The 24,272-nt window shown below is 43.2% G+C and overlaps 2 protein-coding genes across 2 annotated transcripts in view; both read right to left on the minus strand.

Annotated features, from left to right (window-relative positions):
• The window catches only part of cpne4a (copine IVa), a 95,387-nt gene extending 78,104 nt beyond the window's left edge, over positions 1-17,283 (minus strand). The window contains exon 1 of the mRNA XM_072692513.1: positions 17,064-17,283. The gene's annotated coding sequence lies outside the window, so the exon portion shown is untranslated. The remainder of the gene's footprint in view (positions 1-17,063) is intronic.
• Positions 17,284-19,393: 2,110 nt separating this feature from the next.
• cmtm6 (CKLF-like MARVEL transmembrane domain containing 6) overlaps positions 19,394-24,272 on the minus strand; it is a 31,802-nt gene continuing 26,923 nt past the window's right edge. The window contains exon 5 of the mRNA XM_072692514.1: positions 19,394-24,154. Coding sequence (XP_072548615.1) covers positions 23,999-24,154 — 156 coding nt within the window. The 3' untranslated portion in view covers positions 19,394-23,998. The remainder of the gene's footprint in view (positions 24,155-24,272) is intronic.

Below are 24,272 nucleotides of genomic sequence, written 5' to 3' on the forward strand. Positions count from 1 at the left end.
ATCATAAACGTCCTAAAGATTGACCATCTCTTGTCCATCCTACACGATATGAGGCAGGTGGTTTTAATGTTCTGGCTGATTGGTGTATGTCATGTGCGAGAGGACCGGGTAAACAGAGGCTGGGCTCGTTTATCAGGGCAGGAATGAGTTCATCCTGCCACTGGAATGTGTGGAATGATTTACGCAGGGCTTATTGTTTATGTCATCTCCATCAGTGTAGCCCTCGCTCCGGCACAGCTCCCACTCCATCACGCTGCCAGTCCCCACTACTCCATCACCCGCTATCAGCGCACTGACAGCCGGCAGAGCCACGCATCACCCAGCAGCACTGATAAACACAGAGAGGGCAGGACTCACCCTGCAGCCTTCAGCACTTCCAACATCAATTACAATCAATCAATTAAGACAATACTCAAACGTTACGCTGTTTACGCTGCTGTTTGGTGTATAAACAGTGGGGTGAAAAATGCTAACAACCCCGTTTACCACCCTGTTAGACCATGGCCAGCATCAGTACCGCAGCGTTAGGATTGCTATTACGCCGTTAGCTTCTATACCATGACAGCCTTGTCTAGCATCCCTAACGCAGTGAGCGCATCGTTACTGAGATGTTAGCATCGCTACCAAGTTGTTAGCATCGCTACTACGGCCTTGCCCAGAATCGCTGCTGTGGCATTAGCCTCGCTACCATGCCGGCCACAGCCTTGCCCAACATTGCTATTGCTCTGTTTTTATTGCTATCACTGCTTTAGCATCGCTACTTCGCAGACCTTGCCCCGCATCACTACCCCAGTGTTAGAATTGCTATTACGCCGTTAGCCTCTATACCATGACAGCCTCGCTTAGCATCACTACCGCAGTGATGGCATCATTACTGACATGTTAGCATCACTACAAAGAAGTTAGCATTGCTACTGCATCGGCCTTGCCCAGAATCGCTACTGCCTTGCTATTAGCCTCGCTACCAATGCCGGTCGCAGCATTGCTATAGCTATCGCTAACTCGCCAGCAGCCTCGCCCAGCATCACAACCATGGTGATAGCATCCCTACCGCAGTGAATCTCTACTGTAATACCAGTACATTGAGCTGTAGAACAGTGGAAGAACTGTTTTCTGGAATGATGGATGGTGGAGCTCCATCCAGTACTTTTGGGATGAGTTGAGGAGTTGGGGATGATGAGGTGGGGTGGGGATCATCATCCAACATCCTGACCTTACGAACACTCTTGTTGCTGAATGCAATCAAATCCTCACAGCAATGCTCCTTCTCCAAACTCTAGTAGAAAGTCTTCCTCTCTGGACAGTAGAGACAGTTACTCCAACTAAAGCAGGATCAGCTGTTTTTAATAGCCTTGATTTCAGAAGAAACAGAGAACATTGAGCAGGTGTCCCAATACTTTTGTCATTATAGTGCATCAAATCAGCTGCTGTGGCCAGTCACATTATCAGCTAATTACTGCAGAATCACCGAACTCTACAGTGAAGGCCTGGAGTCGGGACTTTAGCACTGTTATAACACTGCTAAATCAATTCCTCATCTAATCACCAGGTCCTGAGTGAGACGGAGGAGGCAGGAGTGAAGCGGCTAACCTGGGCTGTGCTGAGGCTGACCACTGGAATTGCTCTCTCTGGGCAGGTCTGTCTTTCTCCAGGCCGATCTTATTGACTAAAGGGTCAATAACTGATGTTCTTACTGACAGTAATGGGGTTTGTGTGGGCAGCTCGGAGATTTTAGTGCTCACTAAATGACCAGATTCAATAGGAGTAATGGGGTCCAGCTGTACTGCAGGTCTACACAAGGCTAATATATGTCAGTGGTCAGAGCTGGAGGGGAAGAACCGCTGGGATCAATAGCAGTACCAGCTGTATCAAATCCAGGCTAAAATATTACAGAGCTGCTTATAATGCAACCTAATGTAAAGCAGGCCATTAACTAAGAACAATGAGCAACTAATGAACAAAATTACACCTTAATTATTATATAATAATAATAATAATAATAATATATAACATGTCTGGCTGCACAGGTGTACTTTCTTTGTGCTGAGGACTGTTTGGGTGTAAAAGGGTGCACCTCCTAATATTCCTGATTATACAAAATCACTACTAACACACAAACCAACCACATGGGGTACCACAGCAACACCTGAGCAACCACCTGAGACACCCTAGCAAAACACCTGGAATATGGTATCAACCCTCTTAGAAACCATACCAGCCATAGCAACCACTCAGCAATTTCCATAGCAACCACCTGGGATTCCATAGCAACCACTTAGCAACAACATAGCAGCCACGTAGCAACTCCATAGCAACCACTCAGCAATTCCATTGCATGTACTCAGCAACACCATAGAGACCACATAGCAGCCACTCAGCAACACCATAGAGACCACATAGCCACCACGTAGCAACACCATGACAACCACCTGGGAAACCATGTCACTAACCACCAAGCAACACCATATCAACCACTTAGCAACATCAAACCAACCACCTGGGAAAACCATGGCAACAACTTAGCAACACTATAGAGACCACATAGCCACCACGTAGCAACACCATAACAACCACCTGGGAAACCATGGCAACTACTCAACAACACCATAGCAATCACCTAGCAACTCCATAGCAATCACCAAGCAACACCATAGCAACCACTTAGCATCATCCTAACAACCACCTGGGAAACCATGGCAACCAGTTAGCAACAGCATAGCAATCACCTACCAACACCATAGCAACAACCTGGGATACCATATCAACTACTTAGCAACACCATAGCAATCACCTAGCAACCCCATAGCAACCACTCAGCAACACCATATCAGCCACTTAGCAACACCATAACAACCACCTGGGAGACCAGGGCAACCAGTCAGCAACACCATAGCAATCACCTAGCAACTCCACAGCAACCACTTGGGATACCATAGCAACCACTTAGTAACGCCATAGCAACCAACTAGCAAACACTTAGAGGTTTAACAACATCAGCAGTCTGCTGAACTTTGGTCATCAAGGTACACCTATCAGCCATAACATTAAAACCACCTGTCTAATATCATGTAGGATCCCGTCCAATCAGAGGAGCAGAAGAGGTTGCACCCTGGCCTCAGACAGCTCTCCTCCAGCGGTTCTCTTCTCTTCCCTCAGAGCAGCTGGTAGTAGTTCAGCTTCATGATTCATTAATGAAAGTGCAGTCCACAGTGGTCCCCCACCATATTCCAGCATCACACACTGAGCGCCAGTCTGGTACCGAGCTAAACCCACAGAGCTGCTGTTGATTTTACTGCCTGTGAAGCCGGAGAACGGGAACTGCAGGAAGTGCCGGCACTTCAGAGCTCTGTCATTAAGTGAATTGGTTGATAACGGGTTGATAATTGGCATATTAAACAGCAGCCGGACTGAAGCGCTGAAGCGCTTACACCAATGAGAAGTCAACACTAGAGCTCTGACACACACACACACACACACACACACACACACACACACACACGCACACACACACACACAGACTGATTTAACATGGCTTTGAACTGCAAACCAAGCTCTTAAAAAAGGGTTCCTTAGGAAGGGTATATGGTTTATTCAGCAACACCATAGAGACCACATAGCAGCCACTCAGCAACACCATAGAGACCACATAGCAGCCACTCAGCAACACCATAGAGACCACATAGCAGTCACTCAGCAACACCATAGAGACCACATAGCAGCCACTCAGCAACACCATAGAGACCACATAGCAGCCACTCAGCAACACCATAGAGACCACATAGCAGTCACTCAGCAACACCATAGAGACCACATAGCAGTCACTCAGCAACACCATAGAGACCACATAGCAGCCTCTCAGCAACACCATAGAGACCACATAGCAGCCACTCAGCAACACCATAGAGACCACATAGCAGCCACTCAGCAACACCATAGAGACCACATAGCAGCCACTCAGCAACACCATAGAGACCACATAGCAGCCACTCAGCAACACCATAGAGACCACATAGCAGCCACTCAGCAACACCATAGAGACCACATAGCAGTCACTCAGCAACACCATAGAGACCACATAGCAGCCACTCAGCAACACCATAGAGACCACATAGCAGCCACTCAGCAACACCATAGAGACCACATAGCAGCCACTCAGCAACACCATAGAGACCACATAGCAGCCTCTCAGCAACACCATAGAGACCACATAGCAGCCACTCAGCAACAATATAGAGACCACATAGCAGTCACTCAGCAACACCATAGAGACCACATAGCAGCCACTCAGCAACACCATAGAGACCACATAGCAGCCACTCAGCAACACCATAGAGACCACATAGCAGTCACTCAGCAACACCATAGAGACCACATAGCAGTCACTCAGCAACACCATAGAGACCACATAGCAGCCACTCAGCAACACCATAGAGACCACATGGCAGCCACTCAGCAACACCATAGCAGCCACCTAGCAACTCCATTGCAACCACTCAGCAACTCCATAGCAGCCACCTAGCAACCACTCAGCAACTCCTTAGCAACCACTCAGCAACACCATAAAAACCACATAGCAGCCACTTAGCAACACCATAACAACCACCTGAGGAAAACCTTTAGCAGGTTCTAAATGGAACATTAAAAAATAAATAAAAACAATGTATATTTATATATATTTATATGCACATCTGGACAAAAGTATTGGGACACAGTGGAACAGTGGAAGCTGGAAGTGTCAGACCATGTACAGTTACAGTCATATCAGAACATTATAACCACGGGTTTGGAATGAACATATACAGTATATTAGCGTATATATAAACATAAATATACTATAAATACTTTTAGTGCTACATGTCATTCACACACACTTCCTCACACCCTCTCTCTCTGCTGGGATGGTTCTGAATGTACTGTAAGTGTCCTTGTGTATCCTGACTCATACGGTACGTCAGCACCAGACAGACGCTCAGGGAGTTTGTGTGTCTGTTTGTGTGTTTGTTTATTTGTTTGTTTATTTATTTTTCTTTCAGGCATACTGTATGCTATCACTTTTATATTTAGAGACGTGTGTGTGTGTGTGTGTGTAAAGAGGGGGATAGAAGGGAAGCTGGCAGGAAATACATTCTTTATTTCACACACAGAAACTCCCACCCGCAGCGCTCGGAGGAGTGTGAACACGTCTGCTGCGAGAGGAATGCCACGAAATCTACACCCACTGAGGATTCATACTGGATCATAAGTCCGAGAGGCATGTAAGAACTACATATACTGCAGATTCATACTGGATCATAAGTCCGAGAGGCATGTAAGAACTACATACACTGCAGATTCATACTGGATCACTGTTCACATTTATTACCACCAGTCTATAAAACTACACACTGCAGATTCATACTGGATCACTGTTCACATTTATTACCACCAGACTGTAAAACTACACACTGCAGATTCATACTGGATCACTGTTCACATTTATTACCACCAGACTGTAACACTACACACTGCAGATTCATACTGGATCACTGTTTACAGTTATTACCACCAGTCTATAAAACTACACACTGCAGATTCATACTGGATCACTGTTCACATTTATTACCACCAGACTGTAAAACTACACACTGCAGATTCATATTGGATCACTGTTCACAGTTATTACCACCAGACTGTAAAACTACACACTGCAGATTCATACTGGATCACTGTTCACATTTATTACCATCAGACCGTAAAACTACACATTGCAGATTCATCCTGGATCACTGTTCACAGTTATTACCACCAGACTGTAACACTACACACTGCAGATTCATACTGGATCACTGTTCAAATTTATTACCACCAGACTGTAAAACTACACACTGCAGATTCATACTGGATCACTGTTCAAATTTATTACCACCAGACTGTAAAACTACACAGTGCAGATTCATACTGGATCACTGTTCAAATTTATTACCACCAGACTGTAAAACTACACACTGCAGATTCATACTGGATCACTGTTCAAATTTATTACCACCAGACTGTAAAACTACACAGTGCAGATTCATACTGGATCACTGTTCACAGTTATTACCACCAGACTGTAAAACTACACACTGTAGATTCATACTGGATCACTGTTCACATTTATTACCACCAGACTGTAAAACTACACACTGCAGATTCATACTGGATCACTGTTCACAGTTATTACCACCAGACTGTAAAACTACACACTGTAGATTCATACTGGATCACTGTTCACATTTATTACCACCAGACTGTAAAACTACACATTGCAGATTCATCCTGGATCACTGTTCACAGTTATTACCACCAGACTGTAAAACTACACACTGCAGATTCATACTGGATCACTGTTCACAGTTATTACCACCAGACTGTAAAACTACACACTGTAGATTCATACTGGATCACTGTTCACATTTATTACCACCAGACTGTAAAACTACACATTGCAGATTCATCCTGGATCACTGTTCACAGTTATTACCACCAGACTGTAAAACTACACACTGCAGATTCATACTGGATCACTGTTCACAGTTATTACCACCAGACTGTAAAACTACACACTGCAGATTCATACTGGATCACTGTTCACATTTATTACCACCAGACTGTAACACTACACACTGCAGATTCATACTGGATCACTGTTCACATTTATTACCACCAGACCGTAAAACTACACACTGCAGATTCATACTGGATCACTGTTCACAGTTATTACCACCAGACTGTAAAACTACACACTGCAGATTCATACTGGATCACTGTTCACATTTATTACCATCAGACCGTAAAACTACACATTGCAGATTCATCCTGGATCACTGTTCACAGTTATTACCACCAGACCGTAAAACTACACACTGTAGATTCATACTGGATCACTGTTCACAGTTATTACCACCAGACTGTAAAACTACACACTGCAGATTCATACTGGATCACTGTTCACATTTATTACCACCAGACTGTAACACTACACACTGCAGATTCATACTGGATCACTGTTCACAGTTATTACCACCAGACTGTAAAACTACACACTGTAGATTCATACTGGATCACTGTTCACATTTATTACCACCAGACTGTAACACTACACACTGCAGATTCATACTGGATCACTGTTCACATTTATTACCACCAGACTGTAAAACTACACACTGTAGATTCATACTGGATCACTGTTCACATTTATTACCACCAGTCTATAAAACTACACACTGCAGATTCATACTGGATCACTGTTCACATTTATTACCACCAGACTGTAACACTACACACTGCAGATTCATACTGGATCACTGTTCACAGTTATTACCACCAAACTGCAAAACTACACACTGCAGATTCATACTGGATCACTGTTCACATTTATTACCACCAGACTGTAAAACTACACACTGCAGATTCATACTGGATCACTGTTCACATTTATTACCACCAGACTGTAAAGCTTCACAAACTGAAAAATCATTGGATCTTGTTGGAAATGACCTAAATTCTAGTGAAAATGCATCCGGGCCCAGTTGGGCTTTTGTCGTACGGTGGAATTAGAGAAGGTGGTGGTCTGAGCGCTGAGCAAAACGGAACTGACAGTTTCAGTCCCAGCTGACTGCCTCCACACACCGGCAGTGAGGGAGAGCTTCCGTCTGCATTAGAGAGAGGAAACCTCCGGAGAGGAATCCCATTGAGGCAGAGTATTGTGTGTGTGTGTGTGTGTGTGTGTGTGTGTGTGTGTGTGTGTGTGTTAAATCCTCATGCCACTGACACTTCACACCCTCCCTGCCACCCACCTGTCAGAGTGAGGAGATGAAAACGAGCTAAAGCCTCTGAACATCGGCATGCGAGGACAAGCATGCACACACACACACACACACACACACACACACACAGGCTGAAGTCCTCCTCCCCGTAGCGCTGCTCACGTTCTGCCACGCTTAGTTCTTCACTGTGTTTTCTGCACTAATTAGCTGTCAGCGCATTATCAGAAGCACAACGCCGAACAGCAGCTCCAGCACTCAGGAGGAGCATTCAGCGAGGCTCTGTTTGTGGGTGTGCCGGAGACACTGGGTAAGGAGGAGATTTGCGAGATTTGAGGAAGAGCACAACTACAGTTCACAGCACGGATGCAGACTGCAACAGATAACAGCATGGCATCCATTACAGGCTACTGTTTCTTTATTGGTGTTGAAGCTGCTTTATATATTCGCCCTGCTCTGTTACATTAGCAAGGCCTGCGACTGTTTATATTTTTTTAGGATTCTGATTATTACAGTAGTCTGTCTTAACTTTATTGTTGGAACCCATCCACCAGACTGCATATATAGTTTTTTCCTTCCTTTACTCTCTCTACGTCCTGAGCTGTCCCTGATGTCTGCTCAATGCAAGCTAATGGCTGGGTGCTGCTGCCTGCCTGCTTTCTGGACCTGGCTTTCTTCTGATTTTTCCTGTTTGCTCTGACCCTCCTGATCCCTTCTTTCTTTATTCCTTTCTTATTTATCAAGAAGCCCTGTTCCTACTGTTCCGCCCCAGTGCTGCCCCGACCTGGCTGCCCGCTCTGATGCTTGCCTTAATTCTTTCATAATTTGTTCATTGGACTATACAGTCCAAATAGACTTGATATATTTTATCCCCTTACACAATGTATAGTGTATTAAAAATGATTGTAATTACTGCCACTCTAATTGATCTTTACTGTATCCATTAAGCGATCCATCATGCTACACCTGGCGGTCAGATGGTGTCCTTCATAAAGTAGAAGAAAAGAAATCTCAGGGTTGAGTATCAGGGTGAGGCAGGGGGGGAGGGCCAGCTTGTTGAAGCCTTAACAAGAGTCAATCCTTCAATTTCTCGCTGTGAGCCCTCACAGTCGGCTGTTATCTGACCACTTTCAGCAAGCCGCCGGCCCCAGAGGCTCTCCAGACGGCCTTTCCCGCATTTCTGATCCCACTATAATCTGCAACCACACTATCAACCTGCCTGGAGCCCCATCTCAAAGTGTACAGAGTCCACCAGCAAATCCATCGCAATGACAGTGTGAAGACAAATCCCCCCATTTACCCACAGCAGGCCTGTCAAATCCCAGAAATGAGATGAAGTGATTGAGCTCCAGGAGCAACCTTGAACCCACACTTCCGTCTCAGAAGTGTACAGGTAACGTTCAACAACAACCGGCACCACTACACACCCCCAACCCACCCCCTCCAACCTCGTAAAACACTCAATTACGGTGCCAAAGTCATTTATCGCACAGCCCACAAAGCCTGAGTGATTACAGCCTGTCTGGCGAACCGCAGTGAAATGTCACAGATGTCAGTCACCACCGCTCTCGGTGAAAGCGGAGCCCGGAATAACGGAGCACGGCTTGACTCACTCCACAAACTACCTGTGGCGATGACCCGGTGAGCCCAGCAAGACTTCTAGAACTAGTGAGCACTCTTCCGGACCTCCACATGCAGCTGGACTGATCATTGAGGCCTGAATTAATGTGTGTAAAGTAATAATCTACCAAATAGCATTTTTAGGCAATTTTCCCAGCAGTCAGCGATCCGGGATATGACTGGAGTCCGGAATTCCTTATTTTTCCCTCTTCATTTCCCCACTGTTAGGAGCTACGATGCTACAGTAGCTAACAAGAACAGAGTTAACAATCCAAGGTACAGTATTCAGACACTGTTGGCAATGCTGTCATTATTCACATCTCTATGTGTCCAAATATTTGTGGACACCCCTTCTAATGAATGTGCACACACAGCTTGTCTAGTCCCTGTAGAGATAGAGAAGTACTGGGTACTGAGAGGACTCTCTGCAGGTGCAGATAGTAAACATCATTAGGTATTGGGCACTATGCTGCCTAATGCCAGGCGTGGGCTAGTAGAGGGGTATAAAGCCCCCCAGCATTTAACTGTGGAGCAGTGGAGGAACTGTGTTGGGGAGTTGAGGTGAGGTGAGGTGAGGTAAGGTGGGGTGATCATCATTATCAAACATCCTGGCCTCAGTAACACTGCTCTTATCGCTGAATGCAATCAAATCCTCACAGCAATGCAAGCAAAACAAGAAACCTTCTACCCTGGATAGTAGAGACAGTTCCTCCAACTCTTTTTAATACCCTTGATTTTAGAAGAAACAATGAATGAGCAGATGTCCCATTACTTTTGACACCCGCCATTAAGAGAGAAGGCTTCAGTAATGGAGCACGGACAAATCAGGGCCACCGCTTTTTTCACCCATAAAACAGCCCAGTTTCCTGTCTGCTGAGCGCCGTCCTCTGGGGTGCTTTTGTGTGCCGGTGCCGGTCTCGCCGAGAGGAGTGCCACCGCGGCCTTATCTGATCTCCTCACAGCGCCATTAGCTTCTCCCTCAGGAGCTCACGGCCCCCTTTCACCCGCTGTTATTTCACACACACTGTTTCTCCTGCTGCCTGACACACACACAGACACACACACACACACACAAACATTCTGATATACTCAACCAGCCGGGATATAGATACAAGCTGGAGGTGCGACTGGGGTGCCGCGATTGGGGCAGCATGGTCTGGTCAGGCCGTCGTAGCGAGTTCAGCCCACGAGAGGTCTGAAGGGTTCCAGTCTGAGGGTTCTCATCACAAGCACGGTGCTTCTTCTATGGCCCCAATTAAAGAGGAGTTCTGAAGAGTGTATACAGACCCAAAACTAAGCTTAAAGTAAACGGACAAAAGTATTGGGACACCTGCTCATTCGTTGTTTTGTTTCTTCTGAAATCAATCAAGGGTATTAAAAAGAGCTGATCCTGCTTCTGTTGGAGTAACTGCCTCTACTGTCCAGAGAAGAAGACTTTCTAGATTTTGGAGGAGGAGCATTGCTGTGAGGATTTGCATAAAGTGTACCTTGCAAGTTCAAGATGTTGGATAATCACCACCCACCTCATCATCCTCAACCAACTCTCTGACTCATCCCAGAAGTACTGGATGGAGCTCCACCACCACCATCATTCCAGAGAACACAGCTCTTCCACTGCTCCACAGCTCCTCAATGCTGGGGGGATTTATACCCCTCTACTAGCCCACGCCTGGCATTAGGCAGCATGGTGCCAATAGGGTCATGATGTTTACTGTCTGCTCTATAGGGACTAGTGGAGAGGACTAGACAAGCTCTGTACGTGTGAATGTGTTTGCATACATCTGGGACAGCAATGGGTGCAGCATTAGAAGGAGTGTCCACAAACATTTGGACACATAGTGTATACTTTACGCTGACGCTGCGCAGTTTTGCACAGGGAGGGGGGGGTGGTCTTTTCTCTGAAGGACTGTTGAAAGACCGGTCGACTCTGGACAGTTCTCGGCTCTTCGTGGCTCTTCGTGGCTCTTCGTGTTTCTGAGGCCAGCAGATTGGCCTTGGTAAGTATTACCTAATTGCTTACGTGCTGAAGAGCCGTGAGGGATGACGAATGGGCCGGCGCGCCTGAGCTGACCCTGCTCCGCTGGCTCTCGCCCCGACTCCACTCCACATCTTTAATCATTTCTGCAGGTCCAAGGCCAGCGCTCTCCTGGCTTTGATTATTTTTAGAGATAGCGGGAGCAGGCCATCACGGCCCAGCGTTACACAGCAGAGAGAAACAATGACCCTCGCTAATCACCGAACGATCCCACCAGGAGGACATTTCTGGACATTATCCGGTCTCCTCAAACTATAATGACCGCAACGGCATGAACACAGGCTCCTCTTTATTAACCCAGGGCATCGTTTTTTATTATTACTTTCATTACTTTTACAATGAGGTCAAATACATTAAACGGACAAAAGTATTGGGACACCATCTCATCCATTGTTTTCTCTGAAATCAAGAGTTAATTAAAAAAATTAAAATAAAAAAGTTGATCCAGCTTTTGTTGGAGGAACTGTGTCTACTGTCCACATTGCTGTGAGGATTTGATTGCATTCAGCGTCGAGAGCGTTAGTGAGGTCAGGATGTATCAGATCTGATACTAACTCTTATATACAGTATCGTATCAGAGCCGATACTGACTCTTAAATACAGTATCGTATCAGAGCTGATACAGACTCTTAAATACAGTATCGTATCAGATCTAATACTGACTCTTAAATACAGTATCGTATCAGATCTGTTACTGACTCTTAAATACAGTATCGTATCAGATCTGACACTGACTCTTAAATACAGGATCGTATCAGATCTAATACTGACTCTTAAATACAGTATCGTATCAGATCTGTTACTGACTCTTAAATACAGTATCGTATCAGAGCTGATACTGGATCTTAAATACAGTATCGTATCAGAGCTGATACTGACTCTTAAATACAGTATCGTATCAGATCTGATACTGACTCTTAAATACAGTATCGTATCAGATCTGACACTGACTCTTAAATACAGGATCGTATCAGATCTGACACTGACTCTTAAATACAGGATCGTATCAGAGCTGATACTCACTCTTAAATACAGTATCGTATCAGATCTGATACTGACTCTTAAATACAGGATCGTATCAGATCTGATACTGACTCTTAAATACAGTATCGTATCAGATCTGACACTGACTCTTAAATACAGTATCGTATCAGATCTGATACTGACTCTTAAATACAGTATCGTATCAGATCTAATACTGACTCTTAAATACAGTATCGTATCAGAGCCGATACTGACTCCTAAATACAGTATCGTATCAGATCTGATACTCACTCTTAAATACAGTATCGTATCAGATCTGATACTCACTCTTAATTACAGTATCGTATCAGATCTGATACTGGATCTTAAATACAGTATCGTATCAGAGCCGATACTGACTCTTAAATACAGTATTGTATCAGATCTAATACTGGATCTTAAATACAGTATCGTATCAGATATGATACTGGATCTTAAATACAGTATCGTATCAGATCTGATACTGACTCTTAAATACAGTATCGTATCAGAGCTCATACTGACTCTTAAATACAGTATCGTATCAGATCTGATACTGACTCTTAAATACAGTATCATATCAGATCTGATACTGACTCTTAAATACAGTATCGTATCAGAGCCGATACTGACTCTTAAATACAGTATCGTATCAGATCTAATACTGACTCTTAATTACAGTATCGTATCAGATCTGATACTGACTCTTAAATACAGTATCGTATCAGATATGATACTGACTCTTAAATACAGTATCGTATCAGATCTAATACTGGATCTTAAATACAGTATCGTATCAGATATGATACTGACTCTTAAATACAGTATCGTATCAGATCTGAGACAGACTCTCAAATACAGTATCGTATCAGCGCTGTTACTGAGGTCAGGATGTTGAATGATGAGATGATGATCCCCAGCCACCCCCCCGCCCCAACTCCCTAACTCCTCCCGAAAGTACCGGACAGAACTCCACAGTTCCACTGCTCCACAGCTCAATGCTGCCGGATTATTGGTTGGTGCGAGAGAGGAAAAGAGATTAGGTAATTTTTTTATTTTTTTATGGCAACTTGAAAGTCAGCCCATCTCATTAGCCTTATTTCTATTCATCTGCAAGCGAGCAATTATTCGCCGGGATGTGATCCGCTCATCAGCCGTCACAATTACACAAGGACGCGCTAGGAAGCCGGCGAGCACCTTTTGAAAAAGATAGCTTATCTTTTCCATGACTGGATAATTACAAGAGATTTAAATATATTGTAGAAATGCCCCCCCCCCCCCCCGACAGTCAGAAGCTAATGCGTGTATTACAGCAGTCTATCAAAGCATACGAAAATCCATCCATTAGCATAACAAAGGCTTTGCATTTCCGCTCGAAGCTTCAGCGTTTCTTCTCTACTACAGGATTTAAACCCTGAAAACGCTGCCCTCCACCTGCATCCCGGACAAACTGTGTCCAAAAGTACCTGGACACCCCACCATTGGCTTGTATCGTTTAATAATGATAGAAGAGGCAGTTCTGAAGCCTACAGAGATCTACCGTCTGCACAGATGGATATTGGTCAGCGAACTCAACTCCCGAGCCATGCAGCTTTGCCATCGGCAGCCAGAGTCGGGGAGAGCACAGTGGGCCATGCTCTACCCGGGTGGGTAGATGGCTCTTAAGCAATGCCTCCTGTGTGATGTTGGCCGGTACATGTGTCTGTTAACTGGTGTGGTGGAGCTGGGGACTAGTGCTAGTGCTAGGGGGAGGTACCAAGGGATGGGTTCATTGGCAGTGCCAAGGTAAGACGGTTAGAAAAAGGTCAAAATTCAACACTTTGTGAGAGAGCTAATTTAGAGATATTTTAGGGATGGACATTTCAATCAAATTTGATATTTCACATTTTTCAATATTAGTCGAAGAATAAGATATTACTAATAATTATTTTCCTTTTTATTTTATGTATCAGACATTTTTAATGACTAGCACTAGCCGTGGGTATTTGTTCTCAATCGCTTTTTACGGCGGATTCAGCGGATCCATGCGAAGTTGTACAGTGCCCTCTGGTGGAGAACTGAGTTCAGGCATGTTTCTAAATTTGAGAAGGAGTAACACCTAAAAAGCTCATTTGCATATAATCGAATGTCTTACTGTTTTACTAGATTTTTGTTTACATGGACTCTTTTAGGGCCTTTAATTTTAAAAGTAGGCTAATTTGATGTGACCGCATATGGCCCCTTTAAAATTGAAATAGGTTAATTATGCTAAACAGTGAAACTGCCTATAGCCTGACCTGCTGCCACACTGCTGCAAATCCGGGCTCATTTATTGTCATAGCCTTAGGTGGAGCTACACCAAGTCAATGGCAGCACTGTGTGACTGGGGGAGTCTTTGCGTACCAGGGGGAAAAAGGTTACGACTGGCTTCAGAACCGAGCCTGCATCCCAATCGTGGTCGTGGAGAATCCCTGCTCTGTTTATTTTGGTGTTTTCCTGACTCTAACACCAAATAATCAGCTAATTAAGCAAGCTAATTAACACGGCCTCTCTGAAGCGCAGTGGGTGGGTTGGAGCACTGAAGGCTCTAAAACGCAGTACTTTTTAGATTGATACGGATGTCCCGATAATTCTGACCCTAATATATATATATACACAATCTGAAAAGAGGCGTCCAAACATTTGCATAAATTATGTTAATTTCAGTAAATAATCAATAATTGTGTACTAAAATGAATTCACTGCAATTTAAGCACAGGGGAACCCAAAATAAATAAAATAAACAAACAAATAAATAAACATACTGAATTAATGAAGTATGGCCTAATTTACTGTATATTCCTATTCAAATTCATGCAAATGAAGGCAGAAAGCGCCCAATCTGGAGGGTTGATTGCTCTGACTGCTCCTAACTTCTTACATCGCTCGTACAGTATCATACAGTATCGTATCAGAGCCGATACTGACTCTTAAATACAGTATCGTATCAGATCTGATACTGACTCTTAAATACAGTATCGTATCAGAGCCGATACTGACTCTTAAATACAGTATCGTATCAGAGCGATACTGACTCTTAAATACAGTATCGTATCTGATCTGATACTCACTCTTAAATACAGTATCGTATCAGAGCTGATACAGACTATTAAATACAGTATCGTATCAGATCTGATACTGACTCTTAAATACAGTATCGTATCAGATCTGATACTCTTAAATACAGTATCGTATCAGATCTGATACTGACTCTTAAATACAGTATCGTATGAGATCTGATACTGACTCTTAAATACAGTATCGTATCAGATCTGACACTGACTCTTAAATACAGTATCGTATCAGTGCTGATACAGACTCTTAAATACAGTATCGTATCAGAGCAGATACTGACTCTTAAATACAGTATCATATCAGAGCTGATACTGGATCTCAAATACAGTATCGTATCAGAGCTTATACTGACTCTTAAATACAGTATTGTATCAGATCTGACACTGACTCTTAAATACAGTATCGTATCAGTGCTGATACAGACTCTTAAATACAGTATCGTATCAGAGCAGATACTGACTCTTAAATACAGTATCATATCAGAGCTGATACTGGATCTCAAATACAGTATCGTATCAGAGCTGATACAGACTCTTAAATACAGTATCGTATCAGATCCGATACTGACTCTTAAATACAGTATCGTATCAGAGCCGATACTGACTCTTAAATACAGTATCGTATCAGATCTGATAGACTCTTAAATACAGTATCGTATCAGAGCTGATACTTTCTCTTAAATACAGTATCGTATCAGATCTGATACAGACTCAAATACAGTATCGTATCAGATCTGATACTCACTCTTAAATACAGTATCGTATCAGATCTGATACTGACTCTTAAATACAGTATCGTATCAGTGCTGATACAGACTCTTAAATACAGTATCGTATCAGAGCTGATACTGACTCAAATACAGTATCGTATCAGATCTGATACTGACTCTTAAATACAGTATCGTATCAGAGCCGATACTGACTCTCAAATACAGTATCGTATCAGATCTGATACTGACTCTTAAATACAGTATCGTATCAGATCTGACACTGACTCTTAAATACAGTATCGTATCAGAGCCGATACTGACTCTCAAATACAGTATCGTATCAGATCTGATACTGACTCTTAAATACAGGATCGTATCAGAGCCGATACTGACTCTTAAATACAGTATCGTATCAGAGCTGATACTGACTCTTAAATACAGTATCGTATCAGAGCTCATACTGACTCTTAAATACAGTATCGTATCAGATCTGATACTGACTCTTAAATACAGTATCGTATCAGATCTGATACTGACTCTTAAATACAGGATCGTATCAGAGCTGATACTGGATCTTGCTCATATTTGATGCCCTGCACTTCTCTCAAGTTGCTTCACAGTCTAGTTAAACCATACCCTGATGTTAGAAACCAGTAACTGCCACATTTCCAGTACTTTCACCCCAGTACAGCCCACTACCAGAACATGATCTCGTAAAAAAAAAACAAAAAAAGAGTGTGCTGCACCTTAAAGTGACCCTAAAGTAACCTGTAGCCACTCTTTACACGCCCCCAGAGTGAGAGAACCCATGTAAACTCACCCTGCGCGAGGATGAGGAGTGATAATCCCAGCAGGTGCTGCTGCTGCTGCTGCTGCTTCCCTTCAGCTGGGCAGGTATTAAGCGCGTGCTCCCTCCACAGAGCGCAACTCCATCCTCGCAGCCTTACACTGGGACATAAAGTAGCCCGCGCGTCTCCTGCGGTGTGTGTCCGTCCCTCTGGCTGCTGGAGAGGGTCTTCACTGGGATGCTTCCTCACTGGTTGGCTTTTCACTTTTCCAGTGCGGCGTTGGGAGAAAGCGCCTCCCGCGCAGCGCTGCGTCTTTACTGGGTAAACAGCGGCCTCTAGCGGCCACTTTGCGCCAGTGTCGGTGAGAATGGCAAAAACGCCAAAATCTAAAGTCTAGAGGATCTCGCACCTGGTTTGGTTTGATGGTCAAGGTGGTGGAAAGGCTGGTCATCCAAGTTAACAAGCTGGTTAAACTGGTTGACCTGCAGAATGGATTAGCTGGTCATACTGGTTGACTAGTCTGGGAAAGCTGGGTGATCATTTTGATTACGCTGGTTATACTGGTGGGCCAGTGTGGTCAAGCTGGTCAACCAACTTCGTCAAGCTAGTTATGCTGGTCATCCTTTCAGCCACCTTGATCATGCTGGTCAAGCACCCTGGTCCAGATGGTCATGCTGGCCAACCAAGTTAATCAAGCTGGTTATGCTGGTCATGCTGGTCATCCTTTCAGCCACCTTGATCATGCTGGTCAAGCACCCTGGTCAAGATGGTCATGCCGGTCAACCAACTTCGTCAAGCTAGTTATGCTGGTCAATCAGTGTGGTCAAGCTGGTCAACCACCATGGTCAGACTGGTTATGCTGGTCATGTTGGTCATCCTTGTCAGCTACCTTGATCATACTGGTCCTTCTGGTCAAGCACCCGGGACAAGATGGTCATGCTGGTCAACCAACTTCGTCAAGCTAGTTATGCTGGTCAATCAGTGTGGTCAAGCTGGTCAACCACCATGATCATACTGGTCCTTCTGGTCAAGCACCCTGGTCAAGATGGTTATGTTGGTCAACCAAGTTAATCAGTCTGGTTATGCTGGTCATACTGGTCATCCTTTTAGCCACCTTGTTAATGCTGGCCAACCAAGTTAATCAAGCTGGTCATGCTGGTAAGCAAGCTTGGTACTGGTTGACTAGGATGGTCAGGTTGGTCACCTGGGTATACCAGCCAAACCATAACATACACTATACTGGTCAAGAGCTTGAGCTGTTTGGTCAAATTGGTCACACTGGTGGTTATGGTCATGCTACATCCATCTTGGTCATGCTTATAAACCAGCGAAACCATCAAACTCAATATAAAAATATACCCTATACTGGTCAAGCTGCTAAACTGGTCAACCAGCTTAACCAGCCACCAGGACCAAGTGCTGAGCTCAGAGCATAGTGCAGAAAAGCCTTAGAGCAAAGGGGGGCCAGCTCCATAGTAACGCCTATGGGTTGAGACAGGGATCGCATAAAAGCTCCAGTAGGTGGAATACAAAAGTGTCCAAATACTTTTGTCCACACATAACATATACATGAGACACTGTTCTACCAGAGTTCTGAGAAGAGCTCGGCTCTAGAACCTGCTTTTAAAATCAGATCATTAAAATGGTGGAGGGATACATGCTGCAGGGTGTAGTGCAGCTACAGAAAGTAGTCCCTAAAGAGAACTGGATTAGTTCAGATTCTCTATTCTTCACTATTTTACCATCATCATCATCATCATCATCATCATTATCATTCCATATAAAACTCAGAAGACTCGTGTTGTAGCTGCACTGGTGGGTCTGGATAGGAGATTATATGAAATTATGGGCTGTATCTGTGTTGCAGTCATGGCGATGACGCCTGGCTCCATTCACCTCCACTGTGGAGTAATCAGAGTGGATCCGTTTCTGTACAAACAACCATCGTTTCGAACCAAACCCTGCTCTGAATGTGTTCTCCTTAAACACTGAATTATGTGGAGAATTCTTAAAAATGGGTGAACTTCCCCTTTAACTGGAGCTCCTTCAGTGTATTCTAGGGCAGCGCACTTAGCAGCATTAAGCTCTTTCCTAATGACCAGCTGGAAGCGGGTGGAGCTTCCAATCAAAACAGAAATACACTGGAGTTCTTTAGTCACAGATGCTTAAATCTAATGTAATAATATTAGAAAAATTTATGATGAATAATATTAATTAATACATTTATTGACGCTGAGAACGTTGAGAGATCACCGTTAATCACTCGTACCCACACCTTTAAAGCGCAGGGATGTTTAGAGGGCTTCTATCAGGTGTGAATGAAGTGGGCGGGTGTATGAAGACAGGACTCACTCACAGTGGCTGTGTGGACGAATGTCTTTTATTGTAGAAATGTCTTTCAACACACCGGCAGTCTAAAATATTAAAGGAGTACTTCAGCATTTTTCACTCTTATCTCCATCTGCAGTGTCTGTAGAGTCCAGTCGATTACCACAGACCAGCATTTCAACACAAGTCCCTGAACTTAAAAAAACAACAGAAAACCTGCTGACTACATTTCATTATAATAGAAGTCAATGGGCAGATGCTGGACTTTGCTGGACAAACTTTCTAAAAACAGGTTTGGTAAGAGGTTCTTTTATGTCTGCCTCATCCGTACATCTGTTAAAGAGGAATAATTAAGTTTAGGTCCGATTCGGAGAATACGCTCACTGGTGGTGTAACGATTAACAAAACTCCTCGATATGATGCGATGGTTTCTTGACTTCATGTATTTTATGCATTTATATTTCATATATTTCAGCACAGCAACAGTAAAGAGTGTCTCTATATGTTGGAGGTAAAAATAAGCAAAAAAAGTCAGAAATTCCCATAAAAAAACAAACAAAACATCTAAATACATCATTTCACAAATGTAAAAAACATTATTTCAACAAAACCTTCATTAAAAAAAAAAAAAAAAAAAAAAAAAAAAACACGGAAACAAAGCTCCAGAACATTTTTCTGAAAAGTCGTTATTTTGATAAATTAAGTATAAAACTTTTGAAAATAATAAAAGAAATTTTTCCGAAAGGCAAAACAGGTCAAAATCTCCAAAAGTTCATCATGACAGGTACAAATAACTCCAGGAAATACATCATTAATTGAATCCTAATAAAAACAGTTTACATAAAATATATGGTTACTTTTGACAAAAAATAACATTTTTCCCAAAAATAATTTTTTGGATGAAACTGTTGTGAAATTGCAATATTTTGAGAAAACTGATGCACATTCTGAGACGTATTTCAAATTGTACAGAAAATAAAGATGTACTGAGATTAATGAACAAATCAGACAGTTTCCTCATATATCTCATTCTGTTTACCTGCAGATATATGTTACACTGTGAGTAACTCAGAAGTGCTGGCGGTTCGATTGGCACTGATCAGTTGTTCAGTTATTGCTATTAGTGGCGGTAAAATTGGTCCAGGACAATCTATTATGACTTTAAAAAAGATGCTCAGACACACTCCAGAAAATTAGTATTTTTTTTAAGCCCAATCAGAATACTTTACATTAAATTGGTCATTATTCTGACAAAATAAATAACATGTTCCCAACTATTAATTATTTGGAATGATCTGAAATGAGAAACATTGTGACTTTATGTTCACAAAATAAATACATTAAAAATCAAATCATTATTTGGGTGAAATAAGCAAAACTGTCTAGAAAAGAAGTGATTATTTCAACAAAATAATATATTAAAAAATCCAGAAAGTTTATTATCTGACGAGAGGCCAAAAAATGTTCAGAAAATAAGTCATTATTTTAACCCCAATATGAATAATGAACATACAATTAATTATTCTGACCAAATAAATAACATTTTCCCAACAATTTATTATTTGAAATTATTTGAAATGAGAAAAAGTATTAATTTATTTTGACAAAATAAGAGCACATTTTAAAAAGGCACAATTGTCATAACATGACTTATTTCAAAATGTACAGAAAATAGAGATGTACTGAAATTCATGGGGAAAAAATCTAAATTTGAATGTAAAAAAGTCAGAATTTGATGTAATTTGACGTGAAAATTGATGTAATAATCACAGTAAGTCAGGAGTCTGATGGCAGGAGCTTTGTAGGGATGTGAGTCTGCTGTGTTTTAGGGGAGGTTGGGGGATAAAAGTGGGCGGAGCAAATGCTTATGTTCAGCCCCCCCTACTAAAAGTGGGGGTGCACCTGTTCAGTAGGAGATACGAGGAGTCACACCGCTACACCACTAACGGCCACGTTCTATAAAGGTTAATATCAGCAGCTGCTCACTGCATCCTGGGTTCTAGATAACCTCCCCCAGTCAGAGCTGGAGTTCTACTACAGTGGAGGTGAAGGGAAGCAGACGTCTGAAGCTCTAATAATAAAAGCTCCTCACAGAAAGTTCTTCACCTAATGGTGATGAAGACGCTGCCTGATGCCTGAGACACGGTTCTACCAGAGTTCTGAGAAGAGTTCGGCTCTAGAACCTGCTTTTAGAACCATATCATTAAAATGGTGGAGGGATACATGCTGCAGGGTGTAGTGCAGCTACAGAAAGTAGTCCCTAAAGAGAACTGCATTAGTTCAGATTCTCTATTCACTATTTTACCTTCACCATCATCATCATCATCATCATCATCATTCCATTTAAAAACCGGCTCTCTTGGCCTGTGGTCATCACCTGCCTCCTGCAGACACAGCAAACTGAGACCAGGTCAAAAACTGTTGGACTGCCCCTATAAGCAGGTTAATGAAGCTGGAGGTGCTCGTGTGAGGCAGCCGGGTCGTCTGTCAGTAGACTTGCAGTCCATTTGGTCCTCTGGGCATTTAAACAAGTGAACAACTGGGCCTACACACACACACACACACACACACACACACCTCCTGGGCTTATACAAAACACACACATATACACTTTGGGGGTGAAGGAACCTTCAACAACGGTTCACCACTAAGACCTACAGACTCACTCAATCACCTCAGATCCCCTTCAAGACACCATTGGCACTATCTGAGCCACACTCCAGCTCGGGAAACACTACTCAGCTAATAGAAACATCTGTACACCCCTGACACACGCTTCCAAAAGTATATAGACACAAGCAAATAACATGTCGAATATTTTTAGACTGAAGCTCAGAATTACAGAATTATTGTTGCATATTTTTTTTACAGTAAAAATAATAAAACTTGATGATTATTAAATGTAGACGGGTACGGCTCCCTACACAGGTTTAGTAGCAGTGCAATATTTGGTCCAACATTAAAATAAAATTAAAATTTCTAATGATGCCTTTTTACGTTTTTCACTGCAAGCAGCTTCTTGTTGCACTTTTGTCCAGCAGGTGGCGCCAAAACTCGCCAAAACTGGGCCTAATTAATGCAAGAAATATTTCGTGATGACAGTTCTGCACAGAAGATGTGCAGATGTTTGGGGACTACTGCACTGTTTTGGACTATTCACAATTCACTATCAGACAGACACTGGATAATTAATATTCATTGGATTAAATGCATTAAAAAAATTAAAAATAAAAAACAGTATCCGCAAAGAAGTGTAAAATCTGTGTGTAAAAACTCTCCAGCAGTGAACTGAAGGCCATTCTACCCATCTGCACACACACACACAAGCATAAACAGACTCACTCAGAGTCGGGGTTTGATGGGTTTGGTGTGGTTCTAGATAACCTCCCCCAGTCAGAGCTGGAGTTCTACTACAGTGGAGGTTCTAGATAACCTCCCCCAGTCAGAGCTGGAGTTCTACAGTGGAGGTGAAGGGAAGCAGACGTCTGAAGCTCTAATAATAAAAGCTCCTCACAGAAAGTTCTTCACCTAATGGTGATGAAGACGCTGCCTGATGCCTGAGACACGGTTCTACAGTTCTGAGAAGAGTTGGGCTCTAGAACCTGCTTTAAAAATCAGATCATTAAAATGGTGGAGGGATACATGCTGCAGGGTGTAGTGCGGCTACAGAAAGTAGTCCCTAAAGAGAACTGCATTAGTTCAGATTCTCTATTCACTATTTTACCACCACCTTCATCATCATCATCATCATCATCATTCCATATAAAACTCAGAAGACTCATGTTGTAGCAGCACTGGTGGGTTTGGATAGGAGATCAATTATGGGCTGTATCTGTGTTGTGGTAGTCATGGCGACCGATGCCTGCTTCCATTCACCTCCACTGTAGAGAGATCAGAGTGGGTCAGTTTCTCTACAGTGAAGCTCAGTTTCCCACCAAACCCCCCCGACTCTGAGTGAGTTCACCAACCACAAAGTTACGCAGTAATCTGGATAAAGGTGGACTTCCCCTTTTTTAAAGCTGATCTTTACACACACACCGTGCACTATCCTGTTTAGGATGCGGGGCCTCAGACTATGTGAGCAACAGAAGGCCGGTAAATGAAGCTCAGAAGGATTAGGCTTATGCGTAAAGCTACGTGCTGATTATGCTGAAGGTTTACCTGCAGATATATTAAACCGTGAGTAACTCAGAAGTGCTGGCGGTTGGGCTGGCACTGATCAGTGGTTCGGTTATTGCTATTAGGTCCAGGACGATCAATTTTGACACAGCAGATTGCACAGCATTGCATCGGAGATCACGCCAAACATGATCCAGGAAAGCAACGTTCTTCCCTCCAAACGTTAAAATCACTGTTTTAAAGGCCCTCGAACGTCAGGATTACGTACGATTGAAATGATGACAGATAAAATAGACACAGATCATAGAAAAATACCGTTAAAAAAGCTAAAAAACTAAACTCTGGTGTCTGAATGGAGCGACCTCGCTGTGCTTTGCGTCAAAATCTTCATTTTAAAGGAAAAAAAAGGAAAAGAAAAGTGGGAGCACTGGGAGGGTCAGCGCGTCAGTCTGTGGAGCGAACTGGAAGTGAAGTGGCTGGATTGGCTGGACGTACGTCACGCTGTCACTCGGTCACTCGGTCACTCGTTTCCATTAGCATTCAGCTTCTCGCTCTCCGCCACCGGCACCGCTTGTCCATCTGCGGGTGGGCTGGTATTTTGACACGGCAAACCTTTCTTCTTCCAAAAGAGAAGCACATCTATGAAGAACGCAGCCGTCGCCAGGAAGCCGAATGCCTGCAAAACAAGCCCAAAACAAACGCGCATGAAGTTCAGGGCAACTATATGCAGCAGCTTCCAGACTCCCATGGTCACCGATTTAATTTAGCTCATTTGCAATTGCTATAACAGAGAA

Source organism: Salminus brasiliensis, chromosome 1, assembly GCF_030463535.1.
Source record: "Salminus brasiliensis chromosome 1, fSalBra1.hap2, whole genome shotgun sequence".
NCBI classification, from domain to species: Eukaryota; Metazoa; Chordata; class Actinopteri; order Characiformes; family Bryconidae; genus Salminus; species Salminus brasiliensis.